This window comes from Cavia porcellus, unplaced genomic scaffold, assembly GCF_034190915.1.
Source record: "Cavia porcellus strain 051 isolate PalLab524CR breed Dunkin Hartley unplaced genomic scaffold, mCavPor4.1 scaffold_19, whole genome shotgun sequence".
NCBI classification, from domain to species: domain Eukaryota; kingdom Metazoa; phylum Chordata; class Mammalia; order Rodentia; family Caviidae; genus Cavia; species Cavia porcellus.
Window position 1 is genome coordinate 906,995 of NW_026947502.1, and position 24,315 is coordinate 931,309.

A 24,315-nucleotide genomic window follows, 5' to 3' on the forward strand; every position below is an offset into this window, starting at 1 on the left:
ACATGGAAGAACTTCTGAGGATGTCTAGGTTCTGCATTTTTAAAAACGGATAAATGCATGTAGTTATGGGGCACAATGTCACATTTGAATTTAGGTATAGATTGCAGAATCATCAAATCAGACCAAATTACATATCTACCCCCTCAAATACTTATTTCTTTGTAGCCACAACATTTAAAATGCATTCTCTTAGCTATTTTGATATATTATTAACTCTAGTCACCTTCAGTGCCATAAATCAGCAGAACCTGCTTCTCCTATCACCACTCTGCCTTCTGAGTTCAGCTTTTTTTGTAGATTCATACACAAGACCACTGGTATGTGTCTCCACATGCCTGGATTAATTCACAAAATGTCCTGTACACCATTCTGTTTGTTACTGTACTACAGTTCTGAAAGTTGTTACCACTGGTAGAAACTTTGTAAATGGTACAAACACTATTTTGTATTACTTTTTACAAGTGTATGTCAATCTGCGTTTTAAAATACTGTATAAGATCTTAAAACGCAGGGGGAAGAGGTAAATACCTAAAGCCAAAGTCCTGGAGCCCTATGCCATCAATTTTACAGAAAACAGTAAGAACTGACTCATGAGGCAAAAGTACTTTTGGTCTGTAGGACTATATGTTGCAGCAAATGACAAGGCTACGTTATGGTGATATGTTTTATCTCTTCCAACTAACTAAAGCTGTGAGAAAGCAACGATATTTTCACAAAGAGCAAAGATAACAATTGTTTTAAGGAAGAGCTGCCACAATACTAGAATGTAAGATGCAAAAACTTTTAAAAAAAAATGTAACACGATTTAAAAAAAAAAAACCTGTAAAAAAATACTGCTACTACATACAAAAGTGTAACAAAAGGCTGAGATTTAAAAGTCAAAGTCTTTGTAAGATATTGTAATTACAAGCAATAAACATAAAAGCAGAATTAAGAGAGGAAAGTCCATCAAACATGATGGACAGCCATAGACTGCTATGCCCATCTCAAGAGTATTATCCTTTTCAGAGGATTTATGCACACTAAAGCATTCTGAAAATGTGTTTCTGATGACCAAAACTTCAAGTAAACTTTGCAACTTCTTAATGAATATGGATTACAGTTTGTAAACTATATACTGTGAGCTTTAAAAACTCTGAGGTGGAAATACACAGGATGGTAGTTTTCTTACTGTGTAATGACTTCTTTTGCATTAAAAGAATGAATGTGATAAAATACTTCATTCTGATGGTCAATACACGGATACATTAAGCCAGCACCTCCCCTCCCTGGTAAGCAGCGACAGTGTGGCCCACTGCAGCCCTTCCAAGGGGAGAACCAGCAGTGTCTCCTGAGATCCACGCCATGTTGGAGCTTAGGACTCTGGGAAGCCAAGCAAGCACCTCCCCTCCCTGGTAAATGGAGGCAGGGTGGCAGACTGCAGCCCTTCCAAGGGCAGAACCAGCAGTGTCTCCTGAGATCCATGCCATGTTGGAACTGAGGACGCTGTGAAAACAAATGACCATGCTGCCTCCCTGCTTAGCAATAGTGAACCTACTGCTACATGGCCTAGAGTCAAATATCCCACTTCCCCTATCCTCCTTCTCCTCCCCCCCCCGCCCCGCCCATTAGCAAATGGGAACCAGAAACCTGAGCATCTCCTGGGAGGCTGACCATAGCAAATAAGGGGGATTTCCTTCTACCATTTCTTTGAAGGCAAATATTTTTATTACTGTTTTGCTCTTTTCTGATTAATGGTACTGCTCTATTCAATATTCTGTTTTGATAAGTTCTATAGTGTTCTATATTTCATCTCATTTTGATATACATGATTGAAAGAACAACCATTATAAAGATAACAAAATATATTGTGATACCTATTACTGTTATCCCGTTAACTTGCTGTGAAGTTCTGTACCAATTTCACTGTATGATCTTAGCTGGCTTTATTCTGACTTGTTCTGTTGTATACTTTCAAAATAAAAATTAAAAAAAAATACACAGATATATTTTCTTGCACTTAGAAGTTTCCTGTTCTTCAAATTTAGAAGCAGAACATAACAGGCAATTTAAACAGAAAAAATCACCTTCAATTTACATCACAGGCCTTTAAAAAGTCTGTTTTAAGAATGCTTTAAACACATAAAAACTCCCTGAGGAAAACATTTACATAGCTGTTGAATATGATTTCATATACATTATAAATGTATGCTACTTTTCATTTATTTTTCTAAACTTTTTATAATATATAAAGTGGACTTAAAAGAATAAAACCTCGTCTTACTAACTACATTGTTAAGAAACAGGAGTACAATGTTTGAAGGAGTGGCAATTTATTTATTTGTTTATTTTTTGTGGTGCTGGGGATCAAAGCCAGAGCCTTATGTATGTAAGGCAAGAACTCTACCACTAAGCCCCATTCCCAGCTCCAGTAATTATTTTACAAAGTAGTTGTGTAATAATCTAGCCAACACCAGTGAAGAATTAACCTGATTTTTAAAAAATGACAAGCCTTTATGTATTGTTGAAATATGACTTTCAATCTTGCTGATGAGAAACAAGTATTCAAGCAAGGCCAGTGGCATACCGTTGTAGTAATCACAGCATTCGGGAGGCGAAAGCAGAACTGCAATTTCTAGGCCAGCATGGCCTACACAGTCTCAAAAAACCAAAAACAAACACATAAACTTGTTTTCATAGTAGTTCTTACTGAACCAAAGTTATGGCCCTGGTTTCCAACACATTAGTCAAGGGCTCATACATCAGGTTAAAAATACAGTCAGGCATTTTGGTGTGCACCTATACCTCAGCTACTACGGAGATTGAGGCAGGAAAACAGCAAATTCAAGGCCAGCATGGGTAATTCTGCTATACTCTTTTTGAAATGTAATAAACATATAAAAAAGCCAGGGATATAGCTCACTGTGAGGCCCTGAGTTCAATATGCAATATACCAAATTAAAAAATAAGACAATCTATAGCTACTAAATACCCAAGTGAGGAAGTCCCTGGGATATATCTAAGGAATTATGAAGTTTAGCAAAAAGTGAGTCCACAAAAATCTGGTAATTCTCTCATGGCTTCTTTAGCTTCAAAGATATACATAAAACTATAAGAAGCACAAATATGGAAACCGTACCTCTTAGGCATAAAGTCTGCAACTGAAATAGTTTTCCCAGCTCAAAAGGTAGAACTCGTAACAGGTTGTCATTTAAACGGAGCTCCCTGTTGATACAAAAATGCCAGGAAGTAAGAAGACATATTAACTGTCAACTAATAGATAAAAGCAACAATATAATTTTTAGGAATGTAAATACTTAGGAATGACAAAACTTTGCATTATATTTCAACGTCTACTGTTGGGTTTCTTAAAAAGTAACTGCTACAGATCAATCTTTCTGTAAAATACATGGAAACAAATGAATTTTCAGAAAAACACAAAAACACAATCTCCAAATTTTAAATCAGTCAATAGAAATGTAAAAATTACTCTCAATTGCAGTATTTCTCTCACTGTACACTGGAAATGTACAGCTTGAAAACTGGGACTATTTCAGAGCAGAGTAAGTAGGACTGGGTATCACAGATGCAGTCTATCATACATGTGTAAGTCAGGGCAAATAATTACACTTAGCGCATGAATCAAAAATTGATCAAGCAATGCCAACTCAAAAGGACTAATGATAGTTGCACAATTAAATTTATGGCTACTATTTCCCTAAATTTACTGAGATTTCAATTTTAAAATAATAGCAGCTGTATTAGCTACTAATAATTATTTTAATGATTTTTCTATGCAAACAACCATAATATAAATATTATAAGAATCAAGAGGGATAAAAGCAACAAACAGACATCCAACACTGAAATAATGGCAATTTCCCATACTAAGTTTTATTTACCAAATTTTAAGTGTGAAGGAGAATTATTTCTGTAATTCTTCTTTTGTGAAATTTAAATGAAACTTGACCACCTCTAAGCAAACCAGAGCCTTCATTTGAACAAGAAAAACTAGATTTGAATAAATGGTTTCTATTTTTTTCTAAATATATCACACAGCAACATAGGCCCTGTTAGTCAATTTGTTTGGAGATAAAAAATGGCCATAGTATATAGTCAATAACTGAGCCTAGAAAAATGTTAAAAAGCCAGACTGGAAGCAAGAGAGACCAAGAAACTCCCACAAAACCCTACTCCTTCCCATAAGGCAGTAAACAAGGAGTAAAACCATGGATAAAACATATGTCAATCCCTATTTACTGAAACATTCTAAGCCTGTCCAAAGTCCCACATTAAGTTTGGCTCACAGCAGTAAACTGGGATTGACATAATAGCTAGAATTTGGCTTTATATTTAACTTGACTAGATCTTATCTACCTTAATTAAAAAATAATTTTTAAAAAGAAGTATCATTTTTTAAAATACAGTATGTACAATGCAGGACACTAGCAGCTTTTAAGTTACTATCTCAGTATCCCTATCATCAGATTGAGAAATCTAAGATCACATAAAATGCAAATAGCGAAGTCCAGATTCTAACCCAAACTATGTGTGCACTCAAATCATATATACTGAACTACAATATACCAAATTTAATAAACACTGTAATCCTAGCTTCTTTCATGTCTAAGTTTCAATACTAACACACACAGAAGCCCCATGGGATAGCAAAAAAGTCTTCAGCAACTGACAATGGTTTCATGCACGAGTGTTATGGGTGCACAGTACATTCCTCTATCCATCACACAGGGGATAATACAAACACCTTATAGGTATTTATCTTTACTTTGGCTAGAACTTTTGGTCCACAAAGAAAAATATGTTGTGCAAAGCATAACAATAAAAATTTCAATCATACTATTTATTACCTATTAGTTGACATTTGATCTTTCAAAAAAAAAAAACCTTCAAGAAAAGAATATAGCTTATTTTTCTTTAAATCTGACCAAATGGATTGTCTTTTTCCCTAACAAAATAAATGCTTTCAATGTTTCATCAATTATATACTTGATATGTACTAAGTTGAATCTACATACCTGAGTGAAACCATGTTTCCGAGTTCTGCTGGTAAACTACGGATTTTATTACAGGATAGGTCCAGATATACCAGATTGTGGAGCTTGGCAATGTCTGAAGGAATGCGGGACAAAAAATTGTCACTCAGATGCAAAGCTGTCAAGTGAGTTAATGACCACAGAGATGAGCTTAAGCTTCTTACTTTGCCTGTAAGAGAGGAGAAAAAAACCAAAAAAACAGGAAGAATTATATAGTGGTCCCCACAATTTGGTCTATGGCTTGAAAATGACTTAGAAGCTTTGATCAGTTAACTTAAATCATTGTCCAAAACTGGAAAGGGTTAGCAGGAAATCTTACCTATTCTAAAACAATTCACTGCTAATCATTAAGTTACAAACTTTCTTCTTTGTAGATTAAAACAAAAACTAAAGCAATATATCAATACTTTGACCATACCTTTAAGAGCATAATGAAAAAGAAGTTATCCTTTAAAATGAACTCAGATACCATGAATAAAAAATATACCATGGGGGTGCTGTGCTCAACCATGGACTAATTCAATGATGTATTCTTAAGTGAGTGTGCTACTAGGAGGTGGGTCTGGTCAGAAGAGGCAGGGCAGTAGTGGTGGGACTTGAGGGATCTATCTCCTTCCCAGGCTCCTCTCTTACCTCTTTGCTACCTGGCTGCCAAGATGTAAGCAGCTTTCTTCTGCAGCAGGCTCTTCCATTATGCTGTTTTTCCATTTCAGCCTGCCAATAATGAACTGAAATTTTTATAATGGTGAGCCAAAATAAACTGCTCTTCCTTCGTGGGTGTTGGGTATTTTGTCCCCTGAAAAATGACTAAGTCAGATGCTGATAACAGGAGGAGTAGGGTCACTGCTGTGACAACCTGACCATATGGTTTAGAACCTTTCAGAACTGGTTGGTGGGGTAAGCTTGGAAAGGTTTGAAGATGCTGGCTAGAAAAGGCCTAGAATGCTAAGAGCCAAACTTAATGCAGGACTCTGGACAGGCTTAGGATATTTCAGTTAAGCATAAGGACTCCAATGGCAGCTAGACCAGACAACATGTGCTGTATGTCTTGGCAGAAAACCTGTTGACATTTTGCTTCTGTCCTGAGACCTTGTGGGAGACTGCAATTAAAGGTGGTGGATTGAATTACAGGTGGGTTTATCTGGCAGAGGAAATTTCAAAGTAGTCCAATGTTCAGACTGTGGCATGAGTACTACTGGTGGCTTTTAACCATGTTTATACTGAAAATCAGGAGCAAAAAGCACATTCAAGTGTTCACATAGAGTAACATCCTCAGTTACTTGGTGTGTCTTTTCTCTATCTCTCTCTCTCATCAATACATTAAAAGGATAAGTACAAATTGTGTTGGAAATTAAAGGTTTGCTGACTATTCCAAAATCAATGTAAACTCATTGTTAACAAACAAAAAAAGAAAATTATTATAACCATTCAACAGTAATTTGACAAAATGCTACATCCATGCCTGTTTTTTTTTTAAACTTCTCAGTTATCAAACTTCTTTACTTGACAAGGGCCAACCATAAAAAGCTTAGGGATAAAGAATTGAAGGTTTCTTCCAAAGAGGATAAAAACGGCAAGAATGCCCACTTTCACCACTCCCATTCAGTGTTATACTGGAGGTCAAGCTAGTGCAGTAAAGAAAGAAAACGAAATGACTTGGGAGGTATAAGTAAAACTGTATCTGTTAATAGCATAACAATCCATATAAAAATTCTACTATAGGTAAAAAATAAAAATAAAGACACCAATAAGCTAGCACAGGGTATCACAGCAATATAAAAAAAAGTACAACGTTTTCTAACTACAAGCAATGAACAACCAGAAACTAAAATTTAATGATACTATTTACACAATCAAAATTATGAAATATTTGTTAGGTAAACCTGACCAAAAAATGTACAGGACCTACCCATACACTGAAAACTATAAAGCAATGCTGAGAGAAATTCAAGTACTAAATAAGTGAAGAGATGTATAAGCCTCAGAGATCAGAAAATGCTTTAGTCCTATGAGGTTAGATCTCCAGAAATTGTGTACAAATGACAACACAATCCCAATGGAAATGCTAGCAGACTTGAAATAGAGAAGCAGCTTTGGGGCAGAATGTGAGCATAGCATGAGTGACAGTCTGAGTTGAATCTCAAATACGAGGAAGAGGCAGTAAGTCATATAGAATTCAAAATGACTTTAAAAATACCAAGACTACTTGGGAAAACAACAAAACTATAGGGGCTTATACTATCTGACTTGAGGATCTGTAAAATATGCATGTGACCTTCCGAATTCTTACACTAAAAACTTAACTTCCAAGGCAACGATGTTGAGAAGTGCCACAGTACTGGGAGGTTTCAGATCATGAGGATTAATGTTAACTTAGGAACGGATTTACGCATGGGAGTCTAGTCTCCGCTTGTCCTCTCTCAATATGATTTTTTTACCATGTGATGCCTTCTACCATGCTATGCTACAGCAAGACAATCCTTCCCAGAGGACTGTCTCTCTTGATCTTAGACTTTTTAGCCTCCAGAGTCATGACCACATGTACTTCTATTACTTATAAATTACCTACTGTGTGTTTGTCACTAACACAGAACTCTCAAAATTCTGTAAGAAAATACTACAATTTTCAAAAAGATCTGAACAACCAATTCACTAAGCAAGACATTCAGAAGGCACTCAGTATTGGCGGTATTGGCAGATATTCAGTATTGGCAGTCATCAGAAAAATGCATATTAAAATTGTAGTAATACAGCATTATATACCCACAAGAATCAATCAATTTAAAAGAATCAACATGTCAACAAGACTCGTAAGGCTGTGTGTCAAAGACATTTAGCAGGACTATAGAACAGAACCTTTGTAACACAGTTTCAACATTTTAAAAAAGTTAAACATATACTTATTGTATATGTAATTCTACTCTTAAAAGACATTTACTAAAGAGAAATAAAAGCCATGCCCACACAAAAAATACTCATAGCAGTTTTCTTTACAATAACCACATACCACAAACAACCCCCATACATCTAAAAGGTAAATGAATAAAATAAAATGCTGGCACATTCATACAGTAGAACACTACTCAGAAATAAAAGGAACTAATTACTGAAAAATCAACAACACAGACTACAACAACAAAAGGCACACAATATAAAAATGTTACTTATATACAAATTCTACAAAATGCACACGAGGCCAGGGGTTTAGCTCAGCAGCATAAGTGCCTACTTGGCAAACGCTAGGTGGTGAGTTCGACCCCCAGCACCAAAAAAAAAGCACATGAATCTGTTATACGAAGTAAAACAATGTCTTTCTAAGAATAAGAGACAGAGGGAAAAACAGGGGAGAAGTGAAGGGTCAGAAACTTTCAGATATGATAGATACATTCACTCCTGATTGTTATGACGGTGTCACCGGTGTACATAGAACAAAACATATCACATTACTCATTTATAAATTAACAGAAAATATTTAAGAATAACTCACTTTTTCCCACATTAACTACTGCATACTCTCTATCTTGGTCCAAAAAGGGACTTTTCCCCAGTTTTCTAGTATGTAATAATTAGAGTAGAAACTATACCATACATTATTTACAACAGAAATTTTACTCACTTAATTTTCAATACATAAGATTGAAAACACATGTTGATATTCAATATGAACAGAGCATTTAACATAACAACAAACTATTTGTCTATCATGTTTTGTAGAGCCCTCTACATTCCAGCAAAAAACAAACAAAAAACCCCAGCAAATACAGCTTTTGAATGGGCACAGTTTCTATCAATATATGAAACACTGTAAATTTGTACATCTAGTTTTCCTACACAAGGTAATCGTAATTCTATCTTGCCAGACAATTACATCCCCATACGAAGATAATTCCTTTCCCCGAGGTGGAAAGGAAACTAAAAAAGGGAAACCCATGTACTACACAAACTCATGTACAAATAAACCATACATGGTGAAGAGGAAGGAAGCAAGGGAGTGTTCATCCCTACCATATACCAGGAAGATGGGTGTGATACATATTTGTAAACACACACACACACACACACACACACACACACTCTCTCTCTCCAGAAAAGTTAACAGAAAATATTTAAGAATAACTTAAATCTTAACATCCAAAAATGAAAATATTTGCCAGCTTGAGTTTATTAAAATCTTAAACTAGATAGCAACATGTATGAAAGTCAGGATTGACATACATCAACTGAATCAAATTTTCAGAATCTCTTCTATGATGTGATAGGATAATAAATAACACAATGTCCTCACTCTCTTAACTTTTTACCCTATACAAAGGATAAAAGAAAATAAAGGATAAGATAATCAACAACAGGAAAATGAACAACAAATAAGAACAAGTAAGTCACTCAAGGAAAAACAAGGTGTTCGCCGGGATGCTGCAAGGGGCGGGGGATTAGCAGAGCACCTGCCTCAAATGCATGAAGGTCGCCCTGGGTCTGATCCCATGCAGCCTATGAACATCCTACCCCTAAATAATCTTATAACATTTATAATACTTAATGCAACATAAATAACTGTTACACTGTATTAGAAGAAAAGCTCAGTATGTCCAGTACAAACACAGTTTCTCCCAACATTTCACCCTCAGTTTGGTTGAATCAATGGATGCAAAAACCAAAAGGCAGTGGGCTGACTAAATTCATTTCTCCCTACACAATAGCAAAATAAAGATTACAATATAATAATAACATGGTAAGGTAGAAACACAAATTCACTATGGGAAGGGTATAATTATATTTTGAAGCCATTCTTACAACATCGTATCTAGTAAAATTTTAAATCTGAGTATCCTTTGCCTATTGCAATTCCACACTTAAGGATTTACCAATAAAAATACTTGCTAAGTATGCCAACACATATACTGCTGGTAGAGGCAGAAATTACTACAAATAATCATTAAAAGTACACAATTATCATTCATATAATATTCTGTAGTAATTCTCTTTTAGAATATAGTTATATACGATGTACACACTGATGCTGAAAGATACAATAAGTGAACTGAAAAATAAAATCATCTCTGTTTTTGTTAAAGAAAATTATAATTAAAGATCAGCAGGGACAGTGTACATGCCTATAATTCTACCAGTGAGGGGGCTGAGGCAGGAGGATGGCAAGTTCAAGGCCAGGTTGGGCTACAGAGAAAACTAAAGCCAGTCCTGGATCATTACAACAGGACCCTGTCTCAAAAGACATAGTAAAGCAAAACAAAACGATTGTTAAAAGGGGAAAGAATCAACATCAGAGAAAGAGAAATCTCTCCATGTGGAACCAAGAAATTGAGGTTCCTAGTCTCCTGGGAAAGAGCAATGAGCAAAAGTCTTTTGACAGGACATATGACATTTTGCACCGACTTCTTCCCTATGAACTGTACATACAATCACAAGTCCTGGCATGAGGGATCAGACCCAGGGCAATCCTCACACATGTGAGGCAGATGCTGCAGTATCCCCAGCCCCACCTACCCAACATCCCCAGGCTATACTTTTTTTTCTTAAGTGACTTACCTGTTCTTATCTGTTGCTCATTTTCCTGTTGCTGATTATCTTATCTTTTATTTTCTTTTATCCAAACATGGGGACACATTCTGAAAAATTCATCATTAGGTGATTTATGTCCTTGTGTGAACATCATAGAGTAGTCTTACATAAACTAAGAGGGCTACAGCATCACCAAGTATTACGTTCTTCTAGAATCACGATCTTACACACAGTCTGCCGTTGGCCAAAACACCATGGTGTGACTATCCTCCTACGTACCCAAGAACCTGCATTCACTTTTAAGCAGCTTAGTTACTTGAGAAAGACTGGAATTATTCTGGTCTAAGTTAAGAACCCTATTTTAATGCATGATTTTTCTTTCTAAATTTCTCAGAAATTTTATATTACATTATATTATATAATTTTTGCCAAATACCAGGAGATAAGAAGAAGCTAAACAGTGTTCCCTGAAATCAGAGGAATCCGTAAGGGGTATACCTACCAAGAAATCAAATTAACTGCCTATCCATTTGCATTAGAAAAATAAAAAACTGAGGCTGGGGATTTAGCTCAGCGGCATAAGTGCCTGCCTTGCAAGCAGGCAGTCGTGAGTTCGATCCCCGATACCAATAAAAAACAAAAAGACCAAAAAAAGAAAAATAAAAAACTATCTAAACACCTAAAATGTGGACATGTTGGAAGAAACACAAAATTACAATTGATCTTCATTATCTGACAATCATGTACTTGAAAATTTGACTACTCTCTCAAATTTATTTGTGGCCCCCAAATCACATCTCATGGTGAAAAATGGCAAAAAAAAAAAAATAGTTGTTCAAGCTCACATTTCTAGTGAGATCTGACAAGGTAACAGTACTTTCCTTTTCCAGCTTGCTATACTGTAAACACATATCCTTTTTGCTACATGATACTCTTTTTTTCATATGTTATACTTTTGTTGATTTTTCTACTTAAAATGGCCCCCAAATAGTGCTGAAAGTGCTAAGTCTCTTAACAAAAAGGGAAGGATGTACCTTTCTAAGAAAACACATGCTAGGTACTTGATTCAGACAAAGATTACTGTGATATTAGTCATAAATTCAATGCTAATAAATGAATCAATTTAAAGATATCAAATGGGGGACAGAAACAGACATTTGACAACCACATTACTAATCAGTTAATAAAAACAAACATATGAACTTAATACCACATTTCTCCTCACAGCGATGGTCCACATTTTGCTAATGCCATGTTTGTGGTAATCTTACAGACCATAACTACTTGACATTTACAACAACCAACTATAAGTGGAAAAGGTGGTAATTTAAATTTTTCTTAAATCACAGTTTCTGATGAAATCTGGACTAGAGTTTCAAGTTACAAGGAAGCAACTGCAACCTCAAGAAAGAAAGACTGTATCACATGATTTGCAAACTGCATCAAGATGAACAGAACAGATAAAATTATAAGCAGGGCACTAACGAAAACTTTTGGCAGACTCAACACCACAGTAATATTTAACTTAAAATCTCAAATTAGCTCTTTCCGGGTTTGACTAAGGAGGAGTCGCCATCATGGGAGTCGACATCCGCCACAACAAGGACCGAAAGGTCTGGCGCAAGGAGCCCAAGAGCCAGGACATCTACCTGAGGCTGTTGGTCAAGCTGTACAGGTTTCTGGCCCGACGGACAAACTCCACCTTCAACCAGGTGGTGCTGAAGAGGTTGTTCATGAGTCGCACCAACCAGCCACCTCTCTCCCTCTCCCGGATGATCCGGAAGATGAAGCTTCCTGGCCGGGAAAACAAGACAGCAGTGGTTGTGGGGACAGTCACAGATGATATGCGGGTTCTGGAGGTGCCCAAGCTGAAGGTTTGTGCCCTGCGTGTGACCAGCCGCGCCCGAAGCCGCATCCTTAAGGCTGGGGGGAAGATCCTCACGTTTGACCAGCTGCCCTGGACTCCCCCAAGGGCCGAGGCACAGTCCCGCTCTCTGGTCCACGCAAGGGCCGAGAGGTGTACCGGCATTTCTGGAAGGCCCCTGGACCCCACACAGCCACACCAAACCCTATGTCCGCTCCAAGGGCCGGAAGTTCAAGCGCGCCAGAGGCAGACGGGCCAGCAGAGGCTACAAGAACTAGTGCTGGACCCTACTCTGTTAATAAAAAGATTTGGATTCCGACAAAAAAAAAATCTCAAATTAGCCAGGTGTGGTAGCACACTTCTATAATCCCAGCACCCTGGAGATTGAGGCAGAAACTTCAAAAGACTAAACCTAGTCTGAGAAACTTAGTGACTTAAGTCAGATGATATCTCAAAAGAAAAAATAAAACAAGGACTCAGTATATAGTTCAGTGTGAAGACCTGGAGTTCAATCTGCAGTACTGTGGGGAAAAGGGGGAGGAAAGCTGATGAGGAAGGAAAACATTTTTCATGCACCAAAAGTTTAAATCCCTAAAGGCAATCACAGTGACAAATGTATACAACACTTAACTCAGGTGGGAAGGAATTGTCCTAAGAGTAAAGGAAGAACTAGTAAGACAAAGTTAAAATAAAGCCTAAAATTTCACAATGGAAAGAGTACAATAAATGCAATGTTTTCAATGTGTTTCCCACATTCTCTGGGTAGAAAGCTTAAATATCAAATTCATACACTGATGGTATTTGGGAATGGTGTCTACAGGAGGCAGTCAGGATTAAAATTCTCCAGGGTATGGCCCCCATGAGAGGACCGATGCCTTTATGAAAGAGACCTGAGCTGACAGTTTTGCTCTCTCCTCCCATGCCATGGCCTCTTTCAAGATCTGATGTGGTACCCAAGCAGATGCCAACAGCACCAGATGATAACTAGAAGTGGTACCATGTGCTTTTGGATTTCCCAGCCTCCAGGATAATGAGCCAAATCAGCACCAAATGATAATTAGATGTGGTGCCATGTTCTCTGGATTTCCCAGCCTCCAGAATAATAGCCAAATCAATTTCTATTTTTACTTTTTCTTTCTTTTTTGGGGGGTGGGGGTACTGGGGTTGAACTCACGACCTCATGCTTGCCAGGTAGGCGCTTATGCCACTGAGCTAAATCCTCGGCCCCTCAATTTCTATCCTTTATAAATAACCCAGCAATCAGGCACTTTGTTGAAACAACAGAAAAACAAAGACAGTATTAGTACTGGAAAAAAGATATATTTCAACATGTGTGGTTAGAAAAGGATATTTGCTAGAGCATCTCAGAAGAGAGATAACAGATCAAAAAGGTATTCGGAAACAGGAGAGAAAGTATACCCAAATAATAATCTCAAAGATGAATTCTCCAGATAAAACCAAGTATCTGGGCTGTTGAAAAAGGAAGTGGGGCCATCATGGGTCCCCAGCACCCTCTATACTCTTCACCCAATGAACACGCCCTGCTTCTTAGGAATAGGTCTAATAGCCTGAGGAAAGAAAAAAGGGCTGCAGAGGCCAAACTCCTGCGAGAGCTTCCTGTATACTCTTCCTTCCACTTGGGAAGAGGAAACTCAGCAAGGGGGTCACTGCAGTTAGGGCCCCCAAGAAGCCATGGGTGCAACTATAGAAAGGGACAGCCAGCTATACAAAAACAGGAACCCACCCCCATTCTCCCAAACACCAGGGAACAGTGTCTCTGCAGTGCCCTTCGTGCAACATCAACAAAAGAAGCCCTCCAGCTACGGAGAAAAAAGGCTGAACACGGTGAACAGTGGGGCAGCACTTCTAGAGTAGGGATCTCTGGAGACACAGAAGAAAAGGGAAAACTCAGCGGAGCTGGACCAGAGTGGGAACACTGGAAAGATCTGAGACAGTATGAAATCCTACGAACTGTCCACTCTCCCACGCAGGCAAAGGAGGTCCTCGGCCAAGCCTGGGGACTGTGCCAAGTTCTCTGGGTGGTAAGTGGAGCTCTTTGAGACGGGGACCAGAGAATAGATGAAGGTCTGAAAGTGAAGGAACAAAAACAGTTGCCTAGGTCAAAGGGCTCTGGTAATATACTGGGCAAAAGAACTTTAGAAGGAAACCACACAGAGGACCACCAGCTCTGCCTTCACAGAGGGAAACAGAAATGGGAAGTTACCGGCACAGTCAACACAGAGCTGGCCACAACATCCTCTTTTTCCCAGAGAGAGATACCCAGATCTTGGCCACACTCAGGAAGTGAGTTTAGGGAGACTGACAAGCCTCACTGCTCCCAAGAAGACATCAGATAACAGTCCACAGGAGGGAAACCAGCTTGTTTGCAGTCCAATTACAACTATAGCACGAAAGGACTGGAACTCTATGGAAGTTTAGGCTGTTACTTGAGTGGGAGGCTAAAGTGATAGACAATTCTTGAAAGATAAACCAAGGATCACATTAATGGAAAACAGAACCTAACTACAGAGATCTTTATAGAATAACAAAGTCTTTTTATTTGACCTCAACCCTTAGCAGTGCTCCCTCCATCCATATGAAAATGGCAAAAGCAAGGTAACAAAATGACTTCAGACTTCCAACTCCCCCAAAGCAGATCAAGGGGTACCAGTGGACAAGAAATCAAACATCAGGCAGCTGAACCATGCAAAGTGATCAAACAGAAAGCAAAGAAACTTGGCAAGCTCAAAGATGATATAATCAAACATGGACAGAGCATGGAGTGAAGGTTTGAAGTCCTAAAAGATAACAGTTTCCAACCCAGACTTCTATATCCTGCAAAACACTTTCAAAATTGATGGACAAATACAGACATTCTAATACTACAAAAAAATCAGCATTCCAAAAAAATCTCAAGAAAATCGTACATGAATAATAAAGTCCAAAATACCAAAAAGTCTGATCAAATGACTACATCAGCAGAGTAAATGGTTTAAAAAGGAACAGGAAAATTAACAGAAAAATAATGCAACAACAAGAATAAGTCAATCTTTCAGTAATAACTCTCAATGTAAATGGCCTCAATTCTCCAATTAAAAGATACAGACTGGCAGACTGGATTTAAAAAAAAAAAAATCCTGTGGTTTGCTGTATACAAGAGACACCAAAAAGATAATCACAGACTAAAAACATCGAACAATAGAAAACAATGTTCTGTTCACCAAGATCCTGAAAGCAGGCAATAGTCTTTTTCTTTTTTTTTTTTTTTTTTTTGTTACCAGGGATCAAACTCATGACCTTGCACTTTCCAGGCAGATGCTTATGCCTCTGAGCTAAACCCCCAGCCCTCAGCAGGCAATAGTCTTAAAGTGGACTTCCAGCTAAATGGGGGACCAGAAAAGGCAAAGGTCACTACACAGTGGTTAAGGAAACAATTCAGGAAAGATTCAACATACTCACTAGAGAAACTACATTGGAGCTACTCAGAGAAAAACAACCGTAAGCATAGGTAATAGAAGGAAAGGGAGGGACATACGTACTGATGCCAAAATCAATCTGAAATTAGAGACTTGTAGATGAAACACAGACTTTACAAAATGGCAATCCAGCCCATAGGGCTGCTGTTGGCATTGCCAGCTGCATGCACAGCAAGATTTGTCATACTGGAAGTCTCCAAGAAACAGATGGGTTGCACAAGTGCTGCTAACCCAAGCCTAACAGGACAGATTTAGGGATACAAGGCCCCTTGTCTCTTGTGCTTTCCTCTACAAAGGACCCACAGCCTGGCAGCAAATTTCACTGGCACTGCTCCCTCCCTAACAAACTGTCAATCTTTTTATTTGGAGGGGAGGAGGTCACACATCCTAAAACAACTGCAAAGGGAAAAGAAAAAAATGATAAAAGAAGGGCAAAAAGGGCTGGAGGGGCAAGGAACAGGGGGAAAAAAGGGAATCAAGGTATAGCATATATAGGTACAATTCCCCTGTGATAAATGTGATCATTATGTATGTCTAAATGGTATCAATAAAATTACTAAGAAGAAACAATTCAAAGAAACAAATAACAATTGTAAATATATATATGCACTGAATATCAATGCACCCAACTTCATAAAACAAACACTACAAAACATGAAATATCAAATAAACATCCACACCACCATAGTGAGACATCTCAGTGCCACACCTTCACAAACAGAACAAGACAAATCAACAAAGATAAATCAAAGTTGAACTATATACCATCAAACAAATGGATCTAAACATTGCTTACATAATACTAAGGAACCAAAATTACCTATATGATCAGCTCACAGTGCACTGAAACTAGAAATCAATGGCAAAACAACATAAATTTTGCAAACACATGGACATTACATAACACACTCCTTACTAGTTCATGGTATACAGAGGAAATCAAAAGAGGAATTCCTAGAATCATCTGACGCCATTACAGCACAGCAGAAACTATGCAATTCAATGAAAGAGGGACCTTTACTGCTGTGAATGCTCCCATGTTAAAAATACAGAGTGATCTCAAATAAATAACTCAATGATACACCTCAAGATCAATGTGGGAATTAGTGATTAAGACAACCTCCCCAATGAATCAATGCAACAGAGAGCTGGTTCTATGAAAGAATAAAATAGACAAAGCCTTGGCCAATCATAGCAAAAGAGGAAAAGATGCATATCAATGCAATAAAAAATAAAAAAGGTGAAATCATAACACTGCTGTAATACAAAACATTATTGGTAAATAGGACAAAAATTTGTTTCAAAAAATGGAAAAATCTAGAATAGACAGATTCTTAGACATGAAGGGCTACCAAAGCTGAATCAAGAAGTATAAAAAATCTGAACAGTACAATGATAGGCAAATGAAAGAATGGCAGTAACAAAAACTCCACTAATAAAAATCCAGGATCCAAAGGATTCAATGCAGAGTTCTTCAAGACCTTCAGCGAAGATCTAATGTCAATATTCCTTGAACTCCTCAATGAAACTGAAAGAGAAGGAGTATTGCAAAACTTACTCACGGAAGCTAATATGACCCTCATACAAAGACAGAGTAGAGAGTAGCAAAGCTGGCTGGGGAAGCAGGTAGGACCTATTGATTACAAGATCCCAACACAGGTGCAGGATAGTTCCCAGAGCCTTGCAGGTGGACTTCTCAAAAGAACTGGGGCAGTTTTTCAATAGGATGGCCTACAGCTGACATCAACCTGAGACCATGCTCTCAGGCATCCATATGTAGACGTCCTCTCAGGATTCCTCAAGATTTGGGCAAAGTAAAAATGAAGAGGCGGGCAATGTGACTCTTCACAGCATGGTAGGAACACAAAAACAGGTGTGAGGATTAATGGAACAGGGGATGCAGAAACAACTCCAGGCACATGCAGTCATCTCATCTGTTTTTGTGCTGATACTATGCTGCTGTTTTTATCATTGGTGCTTTGTAGTATAAGGTGAAGTTTGAGATTATGTAGCCGCCTGCTTTGCTCTTGTTGCCCAGCAGTGCTTTTGCTATTGTTGGTCTCTTGTGGTTCCACATAAAATTTTAGGGTACTTTTGTTCTAGTTCTGTGAAGAATTTTAATTTAGTTTTAGTTTTATCAATAATCATACTGGTAATGGTATTATTAGCACCATTATTCTGCGATTGTTCTGTGTTTACTACAGGATAAGTAATTATGGGATATTTGAATTCTATCATCCTATATCCCTGACAACCAAGACTGCATATTAAAGAGCAATTACTTCAAAGATTAACTGAAACTTGTGTTATCCTAAATTTGAATTCAAAGCATCAATACGTTTTCAGGTTTTAACTTTAAATATACAAATATATTTTAATCTCTAAAAATATTGTCATATATAAATATGTATATAATACTTACACAAATATATTTCAACTTTATTCATAAACTTAAAAAATATATATATGTACAAAGAGAGAGAGATTCTAACTTTCTAGCTTATGGTCTTGAAATAATATTTTCAACTTAGGGACAATTTAAGTATCAATTTAATTAGAATTGCATTTTACCAAATGTTTAAAACCCAAAAGTTTAAATATGTTAGGTTAGTACTGTTTAAACATCCCAGTTATCAGTTAGGGACCACACAAAAGTGAATAGAGGAATCAAATGATGGTAAGGGGCCTGCTTTGTGGTTTCACAGCAAAGCCAAACAAGGTCATAAGTGGGGAGCCTTGGTTTACACACAGACTCAGTTAAAAACATAAAAGCTACAAATACATTCTACTAACAGATATAGGTAACAGTTAGCCTACTGAAAAACTTTTCTTACCCTACTAGTGAAAGCTGACCAATAAGCTGCCTGTAACAGAGTTCAGACAGGGACCAGTCAGAATCCGTTATTTGCAAGGAGGACCTGGATGAAAACTTTTAAAGGGAACTTTTTCTGTATTACTCGTTTCCTTTTTTCTAAAAGTTACTGGCCTGACATGCTCTTAGTCATTGGTGTCTTTAGTCCTAATTAATACAAGCCTTGCTTGTGTTTATATTCCTCTGGGTTCACTCTTGTTTCTTCTGTTTCTACACCTAAGAACACAGCTCTGATATCAAAACTAACACTTAAAAAAAGAACTGGTTACCTCAAGGAACGGTAGTTTGTCTTGAAAACTGGAAATCAAAAGGAAAAACACAAACATTTTTTCCTTATCTTTCCTATAGAAATTAGGTAACAAAATAGTAAATGAGAAGGAAAGCACATATATATCTCAATTAATGAACTGGTAGAATATCACTTTTTTCCAACCTTCAAAGACTTAATGGCAACAAAAAAGAACAGAAAAGAGAGCATTTAGATACTGTACAATTACAGAAAAAAAAGCACAGTACCATGTGTAGGATATCACTTTACAATATTACTCTAAATCTTAGCAAATATTTTATATCTGGGTCTGACCAGGCCTCTGGATCCAGCTGATCATCTGTAGGAAATGTTGGACTATAGTAAGAATATGCAACCTGCCAAATACAAACTGTAGAGAAACTACATGTCAAACTACTCAGGTTCTTCACCAGATGAATTGCAAGGAAAAAAGAAAGACAAAAGGGAAAATCTGGAAAAAGAGATACATTAGATAAAAAAGGAGTGAAGTAGAGCTAAAGTGTAATGCTCAGGTAAACATAATTTGCTAGTAACACCACAAGGAAGTGATTACTACAAGCCAGGACAACAGTTACTCCTGAGAACAGAGTAACATTGACAATATATGATTGATTACAATATATGAAGCAGGTTCTGGGCTAAGCCAAAAATGCTCAACCAGGGCAGGTGTTAAAAGGCCTTGCAACAGTTCATTAGTACACTGTTGTATAGTGTTATCTATTCTGTTTAATAACAAAGGTTTTCTTTAAATAGTAAATTATTAGTAGAGAGCCACTCAACTCATCTGGTTATTTCCAAATGGCACAAGGAACTCACTACCCATTCCCACTAAAATCACAACAGCACAGCAACTAACTGTGAATTCAAGGATTTCAGATCCCTACAGGATCTAAAGAAACTGATGCTAAGTGTTCTACCTAAATAACTATCTTAACATGAAGCCTAGACCATTTCTCCACTTAGAAATATATGTTAAAAACTGAATGAAACAATAAAGTGACTATTAGTGACTTTATAATTACTAGACTTACCCAACAGTTTACCCACCATTAGGAAGAGTTGGTAAAGGTTTGACTGTTAAGAATGCTACTTTAGAGGAATCTCCCCTTTTCCTTCCTATGAGGTACACAGAATTTCTTTCCCAAAGTTCAGAGTAAGCAGAGTAGAGTGATTCAAAATTGACAAAAAATAACAAACAAACAAACAACAGAAAACCAAAATTGCCACCAAGTTCTCAACATAAAATAGAGAGGAAAGAGTAAAGGAGAACCGCCTTAGCCTCCAAGACATAATCCCTGTGCCCTCTAGGTCACTAAGTACACTGTAGATTAATCTGACGTCATAAAACAAGGGAAATTTCACCATAAGCAAAGGAACTGTAATCCAAAAACTTTCACTACAGAACTACAAATTTACCAAATGTTTAAAAACCAAATTTCGCTGAACACATTTAGACTGCATTAATGATAAAAGGTGCCTTTAACATCTGCTTCATTTAAAAATTTTGTTTCTGAATAAAACTGTCCTCAGAGATTCATACAGAAAAGCAAATATGAAAAAACAGATCTATCCCAAAAACTTACATAGAATAGCCTCTTCACCCTATTAGAAATGTATTATTTGAAAGCAATTTTTTTTTTTTGGTATTGGGGATTGAACTTGCGACCTCGCGCTTGCCAGGCAGGCGTTTCTGCCTCTGGGCTATATCCCCAGCCCAGAAATGTATTTTTTGAATATGCAAAAGCTTAATCCTACACTTTATCAGAAAAATATCTACTACAACAAACCTCTAGGCACTAGGCATTTCACAAATGTCCCATTTTCATTTCATTTTTTGGAACTAACCCTATTTTATAAAGAAAATCTGAAAACAACAGCATAACCCACAATGGTTTTGAACTTTACTCAAATCATATTCTTTTCAATGACTCTTTCTGCTTCCAAGAAAAACTGGCCATTTGTAAATTATAATCGCTTCTTCTTTTGTGTACTGGCTTTAGAAAATTGAACTTTCTATCATATCTTTATTTCCATACCATAAATTCATGCTTCCATGTCTTACCACTTATTTCAAGCTCTGCCCAATGTGACTTCTTTCCATTGGCTGCTTCCTCAGAGGACATAATTGTGTACATCCTCCGAGGGTCAGGGGGCTCGTATTTTTCTTTGGGCATGCCTATTAAATGAAGAAAAGAAACTAATCAAAATTGTGGAGAATCAAATATATAAAAGTAATAAAACTCTTTTAAAAGCAGACAACCATATTATGACCTCTAAATACCATATCCCACACTTCAAGGCACTATGGATTTCTTAGAGAAATCAGGTCCAGGCTAATGCAAATACAAACAAGCCTTGAAGCCACCAAGGGCATGGTAGTTGTGAAGAAGACAGGTGCCAGTGTGAACTAGGTAAGTGTAAGACAATCTGAGTACCACAGTAATGACTATAATTGAATCACTAGAAACTGCATGAATACTTTCTTTCTACACTACTGGGGATTAAATCCAAAACTTTATACTAAGCTCCATGTCCAGTTCTTTTTATATTTTTGAAATTTGAAATAAGGTCTCACTAGGTTGACCAGGCTGAGTTCAAACTTGTGATCTTCCTTCCAGAGCACCAGGACTATATGCATGCACCAACAGCCCTGTTTCAATTCAAACTTTTAACTACAATGAAAATCAGCTAAGTCACCTGAATATTGGAAAACAAAAACATCAAGCATTTATCATGCATTTCTGCCAGAAACTAGAGGAATGTTCTTTATAGAATTACAGCTAATAAATGAAGTTACATAATTAGGTCATTATTTTATAACCATTTATGAAATAATAAATTCAGGCAATGATCATTAATAGATGATAAGACCACTGAAGGGAGTAAAGGAAACCATGCAAAAAGGAAACAACTGCAAGACCTGAAGGCAAGGCTCAATCTCATCTGGACAAGCAGCCACTCTGTACCTCCTTGATGAGATGATAGGAAGCAGTAGGGTCCTTGCCCCTTCTTCCCTAAAACATAAACAATGAACCTGAAGCCAATAAAGTCTCTAGATCTGGGACCAGTTTACAAAAAAGGAAACAGAGGAACATATTTATTAAAATAACATGAGTACACTTAATACTACATACCAAAGAACTGCACACTTGGTTATGATGCTAATTTTAAATGTGTTTTATAAATTAAAACTTTTAAAAAATTTTTCTAGCCCACAAGAACATAGCTGGCAAGATTAGGAATACAGAGCTCTATATGGTGAAAGACCCAGTTTCTTCAAATTAACGGCATAAAAAAGAGGGATGAGAGAAATAGATGGAATAAATGTTGTAATAGGCACAGCAATCAAATGCAATATAAATCTGAACAAATCAAATGTAAAGACATTTTTAAATTCAGAGAAATTTGAGGATGAACTAAGTATCAGCTAATATTAAAAACATATTGCTCATTTTAAAATGGTATTTTAAAATATCATTCCTATTCGTGTTCCCTGAAATCCATGTTCCCTGTCCCACGTCATGTAATTCTTACAGATGAAATCTTGTGTACGAAATTCTTTACCTACTTCCTACCTACTCCTAGCTAAATATAACTAGGAAAAACTCATGACTCTGGCAAGTGCCAAAAATGCTGCCCACAAATTAGACTAGAAATTGCAAGTCTGTCCTAGTGGCTGGTCTCTTCAAACCTGTTAGGTTAATAGTAACTTATACTCCTCTAGCTTTCTTCTCAGCTGATGTCCCTACTTCTATTTTCTCACTGAAAAAGGGTAAGTCAGAAGAGTCCTTTCTGTAAACTCCCAACTATATTCTTGTTTACTGTGAACAAACTGCCTACACTCTTCGAATTGAGTCTGCCGAAGCATCCCATCATTCTGCTTCTTCAAGGTCAGTACTCGCAATGTTCACCTTTCATCACTTTATTCCTGCCTGCTGCATCTTTATCAGCAGCACACACATAGGACATTATTCCTCTCCAGCTGCTACGCTTCATTCACTGATTCTAAGGCAAGAAAAATTCTCAAGAGTTACCTCTGCCTTCTCCCAGCTAAACCCACTCAACTTAGTAAATGTTAATATTCTACCAAAAAAGTCATGAAACCCACTGACCTTACTTCCTGGACCTTTTTTTAGTTGTTTTATGATCAACTTCTGATGCAGTTGATCACTCCATTCTTAAAAAACACTTATTTCACTTGACTTCTAGGACAATGTTTCTCTTAGTTTCACACCTACTTCTGCAGTTAGTGGTTTACCAGCTAATCCTGCGGAGTTCAAATTATCTCCATTATACCAACAGAAAACTAAACCTCAAAAGGCTTGAGCAATTTTCCATACTTACAAGGGTGTAATTTGGCAAGTCAAGCTTTGAAGGTGTTTGATTATAAATTAAAGCTACTCAAGTTATGCTGCACTGCTTCCCTACTAGTGCAAAGTGGAAGTGTATTTCCAACACAGAAACAAGTTTTGACCACTTAAAGCATAGGAGCTAAGAAATCCTCATACACTGTTTGAAATAACAATACAAATGGTAAGATTATTGTGCACAAGGCTTAACAGCACATCACAAACATGGCTTGTTATATACTGATTAAAAAATATTTCTTTATATGCAAGTTTATTCAGCATATAATACAGTAATTGATATTTACTAGACTGAGAGAATTCACCCACTATTAAAAGGTGTACAGTACAGAACCATTTGGCTGGTCCTCTCTAGAGGATAATTTGCTGAAGTTAAGTGCCCTTTCTGAACAACATGAATACACTGGTAATATCCCAGGAAATACAGAATGTTATATTAGGGTACCAGAACTAAGAAAACACTCAACTGCCACAACAAATGCTTTAAAAAATGGGTGGGGCTAGGGATTTAGCTCAGCGGCATGATTGCCTGCCTTGCAAGCAGGCAGTCGTGAGTTCGATCCCAGGTACTGATAAAAAAGAAAAAAAGACAAAAAAAAAAAAAAATGGGTGCACTAAACTAAATACAATAACTACAAATAAAGAAGCACAGACAAGACATACTGAGAAAAAGGGAAAGGCTAGACCTAATAGGAGAAAAAAGTATCTAAATATTTCATTTTCTAGAACAATGTTGGGACAAAAAGCAAATAACAAAAGAATCCAGAAACATGTTCCAAGCGATATTCAAAAAGCAAATGAAGTGTATTCTCACAGTTTTATCTGAATCTTTTTTTTTTTTTTTTTGTACCCGGGATTGAACTCATGACTTTGCGCTTCGCAGGCAGGCACTTATGC

At 37.0% G+C, this 24,315-nt stretch overlaps 1 protein-coding gene and 1 pseudogene across 7 annotated transcripts in view; one reads left to right on the forward strand and one right to left on the reverse strand.

Moving 5' to 3' along the window:
• The window catches only part of Cnot6 (CCR4-NOT transcription complex subunit 6), a 67,312-nt gene that overhangs the window by 25,345 nt on the left and 17,652 nt on the right, over window positions 1-24,315 (reverse strand). For 2 of the 7 annotated variants that reach the window (XM_063230437.1, XM_063230435.1), the window contains exons 2-5: window positions 21,972-22,065; window positions 21,114-21,227; window positions 5,016-5,202; window positions 3,119-3,204 (exon numbers count right to left, since the gene is read on the reverse strand). In XM_063230437.1, coding sequence (XP_063086507.1) covers window positions 3,119-3,204; window positions 5,016-5,202; window positions 21,114-21,225 — 385 coding nt within the window. In that variant the 5' untranslated portion in view covers window positions 21,226-21,227; window positions 21,972-22,065. Of the gene's footprint in view, window positions 1-3,118; window positions 3,205-5,015; window positions 5,203-10,577; window positions 10,658-21,113; window positions 21,234-21,971; window positions 22,066-24,315 lie in introns of those variants that run through there. The other 5 variants (XM_063230441.1, XM_063230438.1, XM_063230440.1 and 2 more) reach the window with 4 other exon arrangements.
• Window positions 12,098-12,744, forward strand: LOC100714709 (large ribosomal subunit protein eL18-like; annotated as a pseudogene).